Genomic DNA, 15793 nt, shown 5'->3' with positions numbered 1-15793 from the left:
AGCCAAGGAAAGGTCAGCCTTCTCCACACCCGAGGGTCACTACCAGTTCTGTGTGATGCCCTTCGGGCTCAAGAACGCCCCTGCTACGTTCCAGCGATTGGTGAACCAGGTCCTCTCTGGTATGGAAGCCTTTTCAGTTGCGTACCTGGATGACATTGCCGTCTTCAGCCGCGACTGGGAGGACCATCTGAGTCACCTTCAGGCCGTTCTTCAGGCTTTGCAGCAGGCAGGTCTGACGATCAAGGCCAGTAAGTGCCAGATCGGGCAGGGGTCGGTAGTGTACCTCGGTCACTTGGTGAGTCGGGGCAAGGTGCAACCCCTCCAGGCCAAGATCGAAACCATTATGGCCTGAGAACCCCCCAAGACTCAGACAGAGGTTCGGGCCTTTTTGGGCCTCACTGGTTACTACCGACGCTTTGTCAAGGGATACGGTACCATCGTAGCCCCCTTGACTGAGCTCACTTCCAAAAAGCACCCTCGACGGGTGATCTGGACCGAGGGATGTCAACAAGCTTTTGATACCTTGAAAAAGGCCATGTGTGCGGCACCTGTTCTCAGGGCCCCTGACTTTGCTAAGGAGTTCATTGTCCAGACGGACGCGTCGGAGCACGGTATTGGAGCAGTGCTGTCGCAACTTAATGATGAGGGTCTAGACCAACCGGTGGTTTTCCTATCTAGGAGACTACTCCCCCGGGAGCAGAGGTGGAGTGCAATTGAGAGGGAAGCTTTTGCGGTGGTGTGGGCTCTGAAGAAGCTGCGGCCATACCTGTTTGGCTCGCACTTCCTGGTTCAGACCGACCACCGGCCCCTCAGGTGGCTGATGCAAATGAGGGGCGAGAATCCCAAGCTGTTGAGGTGGTCCATTTCCCTACAGGGGATGGACTTTAGGGTGGAACATCGCCCAGGAGTGGACGACGCCAATGCTGACGGGTCTCTCCAGGTATTTCCGCCTTAGTGAAGAGGACTCCCAAGGGGTTGGGTAGCTCTCCCCACTTTCAGCTGGGGGGGACGCGTGTTAGACCTGTCAGCCCATTGGCAGTTCCCTCCTCATTTTATTATTTTTGTCCCTTGTCCCCTTCTCATTTTTTCTCTGTCTACTAAACTTTTTTTTGGGTACTGATGTAGAGGTTCTGGGCGCCTTTTTCCCCTTACATGAGGAAAAGGCGCAAGGTGCTCCACTGAGGTAAATAAAGGAGGAGGGTAGGATTCACAAAATGGTGGCTCCAACTGTCACCTCAGCACCCGGGCCATGACTGCCATTGGAGCTTCCAGAACCTTCTGGACCCCTCTGGCAAGTCCAGCCCAAGGTGATAAATAGAGGTGGCAGGAGGGCGGCCATTTTAGAGTCAAGCTGGGCTGTGGAGTAGGCAGGAGTGAGGCACCTGAGTGGTGAGGTGATTGCGCGGGATTGGGAGAGGACAGACCCTAGGGTCTGCGCGAACCCCCCTACCTAGTTGACATCACCCTCTATCATTTGACCGATCCCCGCACTCAGCCATCGACCCTGGGAGGCATCGTGTTCTGGTTAAGGATCCCTAACGTAACCTGGAGGCCTGAAGAGGGATACCGGGTGGGAATTGCAATTGGAACTGCCTAGACCTCCCTGGATGACATTTGGGAATCCAAAACTTCCCCCCAGTGGTGACAGCGACAGCGCCCCATCGTGGACTTCAAGGCAGGGAGCTGGGCTAAATACACCCCGGGCTAATGGTCCTGCCCATCTGAACTGCTGTGAACCAAGCCCCTTAAATCATTGCCTGCCCGCCTGGCTGAACTAAGTTCCTCACCTTCGTGTATGTGAGGCGTGGGCCTAACTGTGAGACCCCGGTGGAGTCCTGAGGGAGCAGTGAAGGCTGGAGGGGTGCTTGGACTCTCTGATGGGGCATCGCGCGCATCAGCTGAGTGTAGAGCTGACATCGCGCCGATCAATCGTTTGAAGCGGCGGCCAGGAAACTGACGGGCTGTGAAGCCACCCCCCCCCGGGTCACGTGTGCCGGACCAACAGACAAGCGCCGCCCTTCCAGCAGCAGGGTGATGAGGCCGCACCCCCCCACGAGTTGTGCAGCGAGTGGGAGAGCCTGACGAAATCAGGGCCGCGCCCCCGCAGGTCGCGCTGCAGTCGGCAGCGGCGGGAGCGCTTGTCGAGTGAGAGAGCCTGACGGAGTCAGGGCCGCGCCCCCGCAGATCGCGCTGCAGTCGGCAGTGGCGGGTGCGCTTGTCAAGTGCAAAAAGCAGGAAGCGTCGAGGGACGGCCCGTGGCATCAGAGGACCTCCGCTGTAAGCGCCGGGTGAGGTATTTCAGCGGGGAGGTGCCTAGGGAGACGCCCCCGAACCGGATGACAGGAATTCCTCTTCAGTTGTAAGGACAGCCATCTGGGAACTGGTTCCTCTTGTGCAGGATTGTGCCCTACTACGCGCAGGTCGGTCAGCGCGACTACAGTAAGCAGGGTAACCCGGGAGGGGGGAGGTCAATTCCTGGGGGACACCAGCACTCGGACTGGCACGAAGAAGGTGACTGGAACTAACTATTGGGGGATACAGTCCTGTTGCTCCGTGTGGGGAGGGGAAGTCCCTCAACCAGCAATAATTGGGGATTGTATCTCTTTCTCTTGCTAACTGTGGTGGGATAAGCTAAAAAGGGCGACTCCAAGATTACAGTATTGTTTGGAGTGAATTGTTATTTCCTCTGCAAGTTTAAGTTACATTGAGGACATGTGGAATTGAGTAAGATAAGTTTACCTAGAACCGTAACGTACAGGTTTGACCTTAGACAGTAGAGAGAGGTCCTTAAGCAAATGAAATGAACTGGTTCCAATTGTAATGTCAAAATGAAAATTGAATCCTGATCAGAAAAGAAATGTTATAAAGTACAATAACTCTTGTGCAAAAATCGGTGTAGTGTTCTTTTTGAGTGATGTGGCGCAGGATTGCGAGCTGAGTGGGATGCAGGCCTGAAAAAGCCAAATGGAGTGTTGAGCCAAGTGACCTGAGCCAAGCTACCCCCCTTAGACGTAGGTCTAACAGGGTTCCACCCATTGCTCATGATAAATGAAGAAACGCCTTGAAGCATTCCCAGGGGAAATCTAATGGAAAAGTGTGCAGTTTCACAAGGGCAAATAGAGTGGGAAATGTCAGACCCCGTTGGGAGGGGGCACTGGGCAGAGAGGGGTTACTGGGCCACAACCATTGTGGTAGGGGTCAGTTGCCTGTCGTGTCCTGGGGTCCTTCCTACTATGGGTCGGTAAACAGGGCCAACTGCACCTCTTCCACACTTGACTCTCAGGGTAGTGAGGACAAGCAGTGAAAGGCTTCTCAAGGACTTAGAACTCAGCACTCAAACAACAGACACAATATTCCATTGCCCAGCCCTGTGTCGGCTTAATAAAAGAGAAGTACTTTAATGTCACAATAAAACTAAGTACTGCACGCACTAATAGTGGGTGAGAACAAATGTGAATGATCCCCAACACCTCCAATGTCCTACTCCCAGTTCCTACAGGGCCCCCAGTATATCTGGTATCGAGGTTCAGGCAACTAATGTACACAATCTACCATCATCTCCCAACCACTCTTCTAATGTGACCCCCACATTCCCTGCATGGCTTGAATCCAAACTTCCTCTGAGTACCCAGGATCGCTGGTACAAAGACCCGAAGACTTGAAACAAAGAAACTCCCAGAAATGGAGAGCTCTGGGAAAAACAGTTATGCACCAACAGCGTGGAAAAAAGGTAACTGACGTCAGCACGCCGACGAGGTCTTCTTATGGCTCCGATGACATCACGCGGAATCTCGTGCAGAACCATTTCATTGTGACGTCCTCGTTGATGTGGGAGAGCGGAGAAGAGAAGTTTCCGTGGAATCCCGAGCATGGGGGTGGAATCCACAGCAAGATGTATCCATCAAAAATAGTTCCTTCTAGCAACAGTTCTTCCCTAATGGCAAGCTTATCTTTACAGTTCAAAATTCAGTCTTTCAGGGGGGGCGTGGTTTGGACGCCGAAGGAGATGGCGGCTCGGTGATTCTCTCTGCCCGTGCGACACACAAATGAGGGCAGAGGAACGGGCCTCACCGCTCCTCACCAGCAACGGAGGGTGGAAGATGTGAGCGGAAGGTGAGGAGGCCTGAGTGGAGAAATTTGGAGGCGTTTTGCTGCCGGGAAGCGGCTCGGCCACGGCCCTAAGTGATCCGACCGATGCCTGTGAGGACTTCGGCAGACTACGGGACCGCGTGACAGGAGAGGTGTCGGCGGCTGGGCGGTCGTCGATGTGGAGCGAGGTCAAGTGTGAGGCTAACGGATCTCAGCCGTTGTGGGTGCTGGAGCGCACTTATGGTGATATGGAGGAGTTGCGCAGCGCGATGAACAGTCGTTGATGTATGTCGCACTGACAAAATGGCGGACGCCCGACATGAAGGAGAGCCCTCGTGCTTCTGATGTGGAATCTATGGGCCGCTTGTGTATTTCGAGCTATTGGCGTTCCGCGTGGGATGTGTGCCTACCCTGATGATGTGGGCTGTGGAGCTGTGAGACCGACTCTCCTACCTTCGTTACGGCCTGTGTACAAATGATTATGGCGTGTATGTCATTGTGGCGGTGCGCATGGAATATACGGCTCCCTCCAGGGTGAGCTCGGCCTACTGGGTGAATCCGGAGCTCTACTTCTTGTCCGCGACTGGGTTGCTCTGTGCCTGCATGACTTCCTGGCCACTGGGTGATCTCGCCTGCGATCTATTGCCTGGCACCAGGGTCCCGATACGTGGTGGTGCGGCCATTTCCTGTCCATCTACATTGATCAGCGCCATGTTCTGAGTTCCTCCAATCACATTGCTTGAAGACGGGAAGACGCCATTTTAGACGGCAGAGTGAACGACTATCAAAGTCACTCCACTGGAGCAGGCTGATGTAATTTGATACTTTTTATCTGGCAGAGGTGTCTTCTCGACGGTCTATCATGGCGGATGGCAAAGAATCGATGAAGAGCACGAAGAGGCTCAAATCTGACCAATCAAATCCTAGTTCACCCAGCAAAGGGGCGAAAGGCAATCCCGATTCAACGGAGCTGATTCTCAATAAACTGGAGGAAGTTAGGGAACTGGCTAAGGCTACTAAAGATGAGGTGGCGGCCATCAGGCAGGATAACCGTGAAACCAATGCAAAATTGGTGGAGGCAGAGTCGAGGATCAGCAGGCTTGAGGATCTCGAGGGAAGTCGTGTGCAGCCATCACCCGCTTATGCATTTCATCGGATCACACAATGCGGAAACTGGCGGAGTTGGAGGACAGGAACAGACGGGGGAACCTACGCATTTTTGGTCTTCCGGAGGGGTCGGAGGATCAGCATGCTAGTTGCGGGGCTTTCCTGGAGTCTTGGTTCTCCCAGGCTACTAATCTGTCCTTCCACCATCCACTGGAGTTCGATAGGGCCCATAGAGTACCAGGCCAGATAAATAAAAACCAGAAAGGGCCCAGAGCAATTGTGTGCAAGCCACTACGTTATCAACACGTGGAACAGATTCTTGGTTTCATGAGAAAAAACAACCATATTTTATGGAAATCAGCCAAGGTGTACATCTCGCAGGACTACAGTAAAGAGACGGTGGAGCTTAGGAAAGCGTTCTTGGCGCTGCGACCAATGCTAAAGAAAAGGGGCTTCCAATATGGGTTCGCTGGCCCTGCAAAGTACCGTGTTTTGATCCAAGGGTCCCCTCATTTCTTCTCTGATCCTTTGAAGCTGAAACGCATGCTGGAGGGCCCGAGCGATCAGGACATGGACACGAGCGCCTCGGTGGGACCGGCGGCACATGCCTCATCCTCAGGTTATGGGTGAACATAGCTTTGTTCGTTCTAATGCTGACTGGGGAGCAGGCTGCCAAGGGCATACTTCCTGTCTCCGGGCTTTCTCCAAAACAGCGTTTTTGGTGGTACGCAGTGGATGACGCACAGGAAATCTACTATGAGTGATGTTTTAGAATTATAGCTTTCTGTATAGAGGAGTTTCAGTTTACTGGGCCAACATAGTAAACGGTCATGCATAATGTTTTACAGGTTTATTACGGGGGTTGGCAGGGTTTGTCGGGGGCTTTAAACTACTGGTCCGGATGGATTGTTGAGGTGCGGGTGGGTTATGCTGGTGGGGGGGTGTTGTTGCCTAATGGGTTGTATCGGGCCTTAATCTAAGGGAGATAGTTCCTCAGGTCCATGGTGCCTTCTCTCAGTATAGATGTTGCACGGGGGAGTTCCGACGCATTCTCCTTCCAGTCACCATGTCTATCTCGTTCAGTTGGGGTGGGGAGGGTGGGGGGCAGGGGGCTTGTTGGGTAAGGGTGTGTGTTTTTTGTTTCTTATTGTTGTTGTTATTTTTGTTTACTCCGGCTTGCATGGTCCTCATCTTTTTGCTTCTTGTGGGTGTGGGGGGTACTGGGATTAACTGCGGATACGATTACACCGTGAAATATGTGTTTGTTGTGATGATGTTGCAACCTCCTGATGCTAAATAGCTCATTTGGCTCGCCGGTGGGAGCATGTAATTTAGATAGACTAAAGGTGCTGTCGTTTAACGTTAAGGGCCTGAACCAGCCTGTGAAGAGACAGAAGATATTAGATTATGTTAAAAGATTGAAGGGTGATATCGTCTTGCTCCAGGAGACGAAGCTTGAGGCAAAGCAGTTTTACCACATGAGAAATAAATTCTATAATGAGGTGGTGGGTGCAGAGGCTGTAAATAAAAAGAATGGTGTCCTGATACTTGTGGCAAAGAAATCGAAGGTGGAGGTCTTGTCGTCTGAAGTTAGTGCAGATGGTAGATGGGTCACGGCCAAGATGAGTAAGGATAATACGGAGTTCTATGTCACCAGCGTGTACGCACCCAACACTAGCGATCTGGTCTTTTGGGACAAACTAAATAAACACCTTGAAACTATTCCGGATACTGCGTTGCACATAGTAGCTGGGGATTTCAATCTCCCTATAGATGCAATTCTGGATAGGGATTCACGCTGTGTCTTTAAATCTACGAAGGCCCATAAAGCTTTTCTTGGTATGTGTAAGCGTTTCCACTTGTTAGACACATGGAGACTCCAGAACCCCACGGAGAGAGATTATACTTTCTATTCTCCACCACATGACTCATACTCACGGATTGACTTCCTCTTTATCACACAAAATGGCGTTTCTAGATTGGATTCTACAACCATTGAGCCCAGGGTATTATCGGATCATTCATGCATTTCCTTAACACTCACTAATGTTAAACCATCCTCGCGTCAGACAGCTTGGAGGCTGAATGATGAAATACTAGCTAGTGACAAGCACCGGGCCACAGTACAGGAGGCTATAACATCATATCTTCAGATTAACAAACAAGGGGACACGTCCGATCTCATTAGGTGGGAGGCTCTGAAAAGTACTATAAGGGGTGTGTGTATCAAACTTAGGTCAGAAATGAATAAATCCTACAATGAGAAGTTGGAGGCTTTGGAGATGGACATTAGGAACTTAGAGATTAAACATCTAAAAGATAGGGATAAGATGTCTCTTGCTGCATTGGCGAATAAAAAATATGAGTATAATAAAATAGTTAGTGAGAGGGCGGGAGTCTGGCTAGACAAGGGCAGGAGATTTAAGCTTTGTGAATCTAATAAGGCAGGTAAGTCCCTCGCTTCATACTTGAAGTTCAAGGTCCAGAAGAACTCGATTAGTGTCATTAAGGATGCTTCTGGGCACTCGCACTCGGACCCTGATAAAATAACGGAGGTGTTTAGAGTTTTCTATGAGGACCTTTACGCCAAAAATGAGGCGGTAGAGGAACCTAAAATTAAGGACTACTTAGATGCGTGTGATCTCCCACAGCTTTCGGAGGAGGATCGGACCAAGCTGAATGGTCCAATTAGCTCCGTAGAAATAGAGGCTGCGATTAAGCGTTTAAAGGTTGGGAAAGCCCCTGGCCCTGACGGATTTACGGCAAAATTTTATAAAACTTTCCCCTCCCTTCTGGTTGACCCCCTCCTCCAACTATTCAAAGGTATTAATGAATCTGGTGAAGTGAGAGGTACTTTGGCTGAGGCCATAATTGCTGTACTTCCTAAAGATGGGAAAGACCCCTCGCTACCGAAAAATTATAGACCAATCTCATTGATTAATATTGACTGCAAGCTCCTGGCCATGATACTTTCTGCTCGCCTGCAGGGGGTTCTTCCGAAGCTGATTCACCCATCTCAAGCCGGATTCCTTAAGAACCGTTTGTCCAGTGACAACACAAGAATTCTGGCGCATGTGTTGGAAAAGGCGAAACTCTTAGACACGCCGACTGCAGCGATAACACTGGATGCTGAAAAAGCATTCGATAAGGTGGATTGGTCCTTTCTGCGAGCTGTTCTTTGTAAGTTCAATCTAGGAGAGTCATTCACTAAACTGGTAATGTCCCTCTACTGTTGCCCGTCTGCCCGTGTCAGAGCTGGTGGATCCTTTTCCTCTCCCTTCCACTTAAAACAAGGTACGAGGCAGGGTTGCCCCCTATCTCCTTCACTCTTTCTGTTGGCGATTGAGCCGTTCTTATACCATATACGGCATGATCCGCGTATAGCCGGTATACCATTTGGTGATTGTACTATAAAACTAACGGCCTACGCGGATGATGTCCTGATAATGTCGGAAAGAGCGGACGAAGCAATTCCGGCTCTCATGGCTGACATTGAAGATTTTTCCAGAGTATCTGGTTACAAGCTTAACAAAGATAAAACGGAGGTCAAACTTTTGAACAGTGTGGGGGATAAGGGGATTATTGGAGATTCCGGGCTTACGTGGCAACCTCGGTGCTTTAAGTATCTTGGGCTGGATTTTGACAAAGATCTGATTTCCACGCTGAAAGTAAATGAAGACTTGACCTTGAAAAAGATTTCTACACTGCTTGATGGTTGGTCTCCAAAGTTTCTCTCTTGGTGGGGTAGAGCAGAGACGCTTAAAATGATGTCGACTCCGTTGGTAAATTATTTGGCAAGCATGCTCCCTATGACGTTCTCTAATGCTTTTCTTACTAAAGTGGATCAGGTGTTTGGGAACTTTCTGTGGCAGGGTAAGAAGGCCAGAGTCTCTCTGAAGAAGTTACAATTAGCAAAGGATAAAGGCGGACTCGGTCTCCCCTCCTTCAGGAGCTATCAGACGGCGTTTCTGTGCAAACAGGGCGCACAGTGGCTGTTGAAATCCCCTACTTACACACCATTATGGATAAATATAGAGGAGTCTTTGGTAGATCACGCGCCTTTGGAGGCCCTCCTTACGATGAACCTGTCACACCTTCCTCACTCTAAGTACATCATGCTTAATACTAGAAGGGCCTTACTTAGACTCGATCAAGTACATAAAACAAACCTGACAGTCGCAAGGTCCTCGTATATGTCCCTGTGGAGGAATGCACATATTAAGATTAAGGGTAGTACTATATTTTGGGAGTCATGGTCCAAGAAGGGCATTAACTTGGTGAAGGACTTGTATGAGGGTGGGGATCCTCTGCCATTCTCGACCTTACAGAGCAGGCATGATCTTAGTTCGATGGATTTTTATGACTTTCTTAAACTTAAATCGGTTCTGACAGCAAATAGCTTCTCTCCATATGTCCCTTGGCTTATACAGCAGATCCCACGACTAATACACGATGGTCACTTTGTGTCGAAAGTATATAAATTGTTGTTGCCCCTACCCATGAAAAAACATAAAAGAGTGGAAAGCGTTTGGGAAGCGGAGCCAAATCTATCAGGCATATCCTTTGACTGGGAGGCGATTCATAGGTTAGCCCTCACACACAAAGTCTCACCCATTCTATTTCAGACGAAGTATATGCTTCTCAATAGGGCATATTGGACTCCCGACAGGTTATTCAAGTGTAAATTAAGAGATTCGCCTGTGTGCTGGAACTGTCAGCTTGACACCGGGGATCTTGCGCATATGCTTTTCTCATGTTCTTCATTAAAGGATTATTGGGGGAGAGTATTTGATTGCATTTCCCATGTCTTTAAGATTAAACCTGTACAGGAATTTGTGTACGTCATTCTGGGGGCACTGGACCCACAAATAACATCTGACCAAGATCGCCAATTGATGGACTTAATGTTAACAATGGCATGTAAAGTGATTCTTTGCAAATGGAAAAATGCGTCCGAAGTGAGCTTTAAAATCTGGCAGGAGTGGTTGTCTTTCCTGAGGGGGTCAAGTAATCCGGCGCTTCAGGCTTCTACCTGGAGCCCCTCAAACAAAAAGCTCTGGAGGTCATTGGATGCATCCTCCTTTCATTATGACCCGCCCTGAGGGGATACTTTGCTTGTTCCCTCTGAGTGGGGTTGTGATTGGGTGCAGCGTGTTCGATCCAACGTGTCCCGGGGCGCTGCGCGCCACGCAGGAGGCAAAGTACTAGACTGTATTGGTAATTGATGATGCGAGCTGGACTGGGGTTTTATTCTTCATTTACTGTTTTGTCATTCATTTGCATTTTTTGTATTTGTACATATGACATGATTGTACTGATTTTGGTGCACGGAAGAGTTATTGTATTGTCTCTTGTTTCTTGTTTCTTCAATAAAAAATATTTGAAATCAAAAAAAAAAATTCAGTCTTTCAATTCTAGGGTAGAAGTGCACTTTCAGGGTCACACTTATCTGGCGTCCTGTGAAATACACCATCATCAGGAAGGTGGAAGCCCACCTGCATGTCTATGAGTAGAAGGAGAGTGCTCTGAGGGTCAAAGTCATTCTGTGAATCGCGTCACCATCAGGAAGGGGGAGCCCAACTGAGTGCCTTTGGGTAGAAGACACAAGCTGTGCAATACGCCACCATCAGGAAGGGGGAGCCAACTTGTGTGCCCATGGGCAGAAGAAGTACACTCTGCAATATGCCACAATCAGGAAGGGGCAGCCACAGTGCACCTATAGGCAGAAGTAACACATCCTCATGGTCAGCCTATCCACCCTGCTGTGAAATATTTCACCATCAGGAAGGAAGGGGGAGCCCACCTGTGTGCCCATGGGTAGAAGTAGCACGCTGTGCAATACGCCACCATCAGGAAGGGGGAGCCAACGTGTGTGCCCATGGGTAGAAGAAGCATGCTGTGCAATACGCCACCTTAAGGAAGGAGGTAGCCCACCTGTATGCCCATAGGTAGAGGAAGCACGCTGTGGAATACGCCACCTACAGGAAGGGAGAGCCCATCTGTGTGCCCATGGGTAGAAGAAGCATGCTGTGCAATAAGCCACCATCAGAAAGGGGGAGCCACCGTGCATCAACAGGCAGAAGGAGCACATTCTCATGGTCAGACCTATCTACCCTGCTATGGAATACAGTCCATTAGAATGGTGGGACGTCTGTGCCTAGTTGTCCATGGGATAAAAGAGTGTTTTCTTCACTTGAATTCTGGATTCTTGCTCACTAGTCCTAGAATAAAAAAGGCCTGTCTACCGGAGTAATCATTTTACAAGCACTCCTCCAAACTCTGGAAGCAGCTGCCTCTTAATATCAGATCTGGAGACAATTACTGGCATTTTCTTAGGCGCTCTCTGCTGCTGGCTTGTTCCTTCTGTTTAAATGCCACACACCTTAGTTGCGTAGTTATCGCACTACATAAATGTTTAAGTCAATTGTTCATCAGGACACTGATCATGGGAGAATGAAAATTAACACTTTTATTTTTTCATTGTGAATAGGACTTACCTGCGTCTTAAGTGTCACACAATGCTGACCTAAAGTTATTACTTATGTGCATTGCTATAATATACACCACCATCACGAGGGGGGAGCTAACCTGTGTGCCCATGGGCAGAAGATGCACGATCTCAGGGTCACACTTATCTGCCCAGCTGTGACATACGTCACAATCATGAAAGGGTTAGGAGCCCACCTGTGCATCAATGGCTAGAAGGAGCACGATCTGACGGTCATACTTATCTGCCAGACTATGATGTATGCCACAATTAGGAATGGTACGTGCCCACCTGTGCGTAGTCGTCCATTGCCAGAATAAGCTCGCCTCTGCGCTCGTACATCTCGGCACGGCTGTAATATATATCACCATCCTCTGGCCGGCACTTGAGGGCTTGAGAATAGTTGATGATGGCCAATGTGACGTCCCCTTGGCTCTTGCAGATTTCCGCTTTGGACAGATAGGCGTCTGAAACCCAGAAAAAGTGATATGAAATTTTGACACAAAAAGTCTCCCTCTTGAATCACTTAGACAAAGGGGGACAAAGTCAATAACAGGGTAAATGCAAGTCTCATTCCTGAAATGTTACTGACATTACACAAACCTGGAAAAATGTCAGATATTACAGTGTCACTCACTGGGCAGGGCTGAGAGTGCTGCTGATGTAACATAGCTTCCGGGGATGGACTGTCGAGGTCTGTTCTGGGTTACAAAGCTTCTGCTTTTCGTACATATATGTACTCAGTGTAACATTCTCAACTTCCTTCTGCTGGACAGAGGTGGGAGTACTGCTGAATAACACAGAACTGGGCTGCGAAAACAAGACCTATTCGAACATTAACTCCTCCGGTCTTGTGATGGGAGTACTGCTGAAGTAACAGAGAACAAGGGCTGGTAAAACAAGATCTGATCGCTGACTCCTGCTGGGCAGAAGTGGGAGTACAGCTGAAGTAACAGAGCAAGGGCTGTGAAAAACAAAATCTATTCTAATTCCAACTCCTGCTGGACAGAGGTATGAGTACAGCTGAAGTAACACAGAGCAAGGGTAGGAAAACAAGACCTATACTGACACCGACTTCTGCTGTGCTGAGGAGGGGGTACTACTGAAGTAACAGAGAACGGGGCTGGTAAATCAAGATCTGACCACTGATTCCTGCTGGGAAGAGGATGGAGTACTGCTGAAGTAACAGAAAACAAGGGTTGGGAAAATAACACCTTTTTTAACATGGACTCCTGCTGGGTAGAGGGGGGAGTACTACTAAATTAACAGAACATAAGGGCTGGGGAAACAAGATCTATTCTAAGATTAACTTCTGCTGGGCAGAGGTGTGAGTACTGCTGAAGTAACAGAACACAAGGGATGTGAAAACAAGATCTATTCTAACATTGACTCCTGCAGGGCAAAGGTGGGAGTACCGCTGAAGTAACACAGAACAATGGAAGCAAAACAAGACCTAATCTAATACTGACTCCTGCTGTCCTGAGGTGGGTGTACTGCAAAAGAAACACAGAGTATAAGCTGGGAAAACAAGATCTGATCACTGACTCCTGCTGGGCAGAGATGGAAGTAACAGAGAACAAGGGCTATGAAAACAAGATCTATTCAAACACGGACTCCTGCTGTCCAGAGGTGAGAGTAATGCTAAAGTAATACAGAACTGGGCTGGTAAAAAAAGATATGATTACTGACCCCGGGGCAGAGGTGGGAGTACTGGTGAAGTAACAGAAAACCAGGGCTGTGAAAACACGATCTTTTCTAACCATGACGGATGCTGGGCAGAGGTGGCAGTACTGCTGAAGTAACAGTATAAGGGTGGGAAAACAAGACCTATTCTAACACTGTGGGAGAACTGCTGCAATAACAGAGAACTGGGCTGGTAAAACAAGACCTATTCTAACACGGACTCGTGCTGTCCTGAGGTGGGCTTACTGCTACAGTACTAGAGAGCAAGGGCTGGGAAAACAAGACCTATTCTAACACCGACTCCTGCTGGGCAGAAGTGGGAGCACTGCTCAAGTAAAAGAGAACAAGGGCAGTGAAAACAAGATCTATTCTAACACAGACTCCTGTTGTCCTGAGGTGGAAGTTCTGGTGAAGTAACACAGACCAGGGCTGGTAAAACAATATCTGATCAGTGACTCCTGCTGGGCAGAGGTGGGAGAACCGCTGAAGTAACAGAGAACTGGGCTCTGAAAACAAGATCTATTGTAACACTAACTACTGTTGCCTTGAGGTGGGAGTACTGCTGAAGTAAAAGAACAGGGCTGGGGAAACAAGACCTATTCTAGAACTAAGTCCTGCGGAGTAATAAAGACCATGCAAGCGAAAATATTATTTTATAACACCGCCTCCTACTTGCCAGAGCTAGGCTTCGGTAACACAGGCCATAACGTGGGGATACATGATATGTTCAAAGTCAACTCCTGCTGCCCAGAGCTGAAAGTACTGCTAAAGTAACACAGAACAAGGGCTAGAAAACAAGGCCTTTTCTGAAACTGAGTCCTGGAGGCCAGGGCTAGCTGTTTTGCTGAAGTAACACAGATCGTGGGCTAACATAGGCCATTTGAGGGGGAGAAGGGGGGTAGGGGGGTAGGAGAAGGGGATGTTTTCCAATAGGGGCTCCTGTTGGCCAGGTCTAGCAATGCTGCTGGGCTAATATAGGCCGGGGGAAGGGGTGTGGAGATGTTTTTCAATAGTGGCCCCTGCTGGTCAGGCCTGGGAGTGCTGCTGGGCTAACACAGGCCAGGGGGAGGGGGTATGGGGGAGAGGTGTTTTTCCAAAGGTGATTCCTGCTGGCCAGGTCTAGCAATTCTGCTTGGCTAGCACAGGCCGTGGGGGGGGGGGGGGGGGGGGGGGGGGGGGGCGGGTTCTCGGAGAAGAAGATGTTTCCAATAGTGGCTCCTGTTGGTCAGGGCTGGAAGTTCTGCTAGGATGATGCTGGCCAGGTATAGCGGTGCTGCTGGGATAACAAGGTGATGGAAGGAATACTTGTGTTCATCTCAGCCACTGGGGATCACAGTGCGCAGCGTTCCAGACCACTGTTTTTCACTTTTTGTACCATTATAGACAGATGCGCCTTCTGCATACCAGTCTTGGTCTTGCTCCAGTAGTAACAGTTCAGCACAAACTGACAGGCCAGTTCCCTTGCTGATGGGAATGTAAGCAATGCTAGACTGGACTTACTTAGGTCTCATTAGTGAGGTGTAGCTTGAGTCCTGTGAACCGACCCACGTCTAGACATACCCATCACACTTAGGTCTTATCAGTGAGGTACAGCTTGAGTCCTAGAGCACAATGAGCATGCAACCCAGGTCTAGACATATCCGTCACACTTAAGTCTCATCAGTGAGGTACAGCTTGAGTCCTAGAGCACAGTGAGCATGCAACCCATGTCTAGACATATCCGTCACACTTAGGTCTCATCAGTGAGGTACAGCTTGAGTCCTAGAGCACAATGAGCACGGGGCCCATGTCTGGACATACCCGTCACACTTGGGTCTCATCAAGTGAGGTAGACCTTGAGTCCTAGAGCACAATGAGCACACAACCCACGTGTAGACATACGCGTCACACTTCAGTCTCATCAGAGAGGTATAGCTTGAGTCCTGTGACACAATGAGTACAGGAACCATGTCTAGACATACGCGTCACACTTAGGTCTCATCAAGTGAGGTACAGCTTGAGTCCTATGGCACAGGAACTATGACTAAACATACCTGTCACACTTAGGTCTCATCAGCCAACCAATCAATCATTTGTAGAGCGCACTAATCTCCGGTGTGGGTCTCAAGGCGCTGTGGGGGTTGGAGGGTGCAGCTACTGCTCGAACAGCTAGGTTTTTAGGAGTCTCCTGAAGGTCAGCAGGTCCTGGGTCTGACGCAGCTGTGTGGGTAGGATGTTCCATGTCTTGGCGGCGAGGTAGGAGAAGGATCTGCCACCTGTGGAGGTCCTGTGGATGCGTAGGATGGCGGCGAGGGTGAGGTCGGCGGGGCGAAGCTGGTGGTTCAGGGTGTAGAAGGTGAGACGTTTGTTGAGGTATGCTGGTACGCCGTTGTGGAGAGCTTTGTTGGCGTGGGTGAGGAGTTTGAAGGTGATCCTTTTGTTGACTGT

At 49.4% G+C, this 15793-nt stretch overlaps 1 protein-coding gene across 1 annotated transcript in view; it reads right to left on the bottom strand.

The window, feature by feature from the left end:
• TTC6 (tetratricopeptide repeat domain 6) overlaps positions 1-15793 on the bottom strand; it is a 1112931-nt gene that overhangs the window by 626222 nt on the left and 470916 nt on the right. Inside the window, exon 16 of the mRNA XM_085627931.1 lies at positions 11975-12150. Coding sequence (XP_085484057.1) covers positions 11975-12150 — 176 coding nt within the window. The remainder of the gene's footprint in view (positions 1-11974; positions 12151-15793) is intronic.

Source organism: Triturus cristatus, chromosome 9, assembly GCF_964204655.1.
Source record: "Triturus cristatus chromosome 9, aTriCri1.1, whole genome shotgun sequence".
Taxonomy (NCBI): Eukaryota; Metazoa; Chordata; class Amphibia; order Caudata; family Salamandridae; genus Triturus; species Triturus cristatus.
Note: the sequence above shows the minus strand (reverse complement) of the source record. Positions and strands in the feature narration are given on the sequence as shown.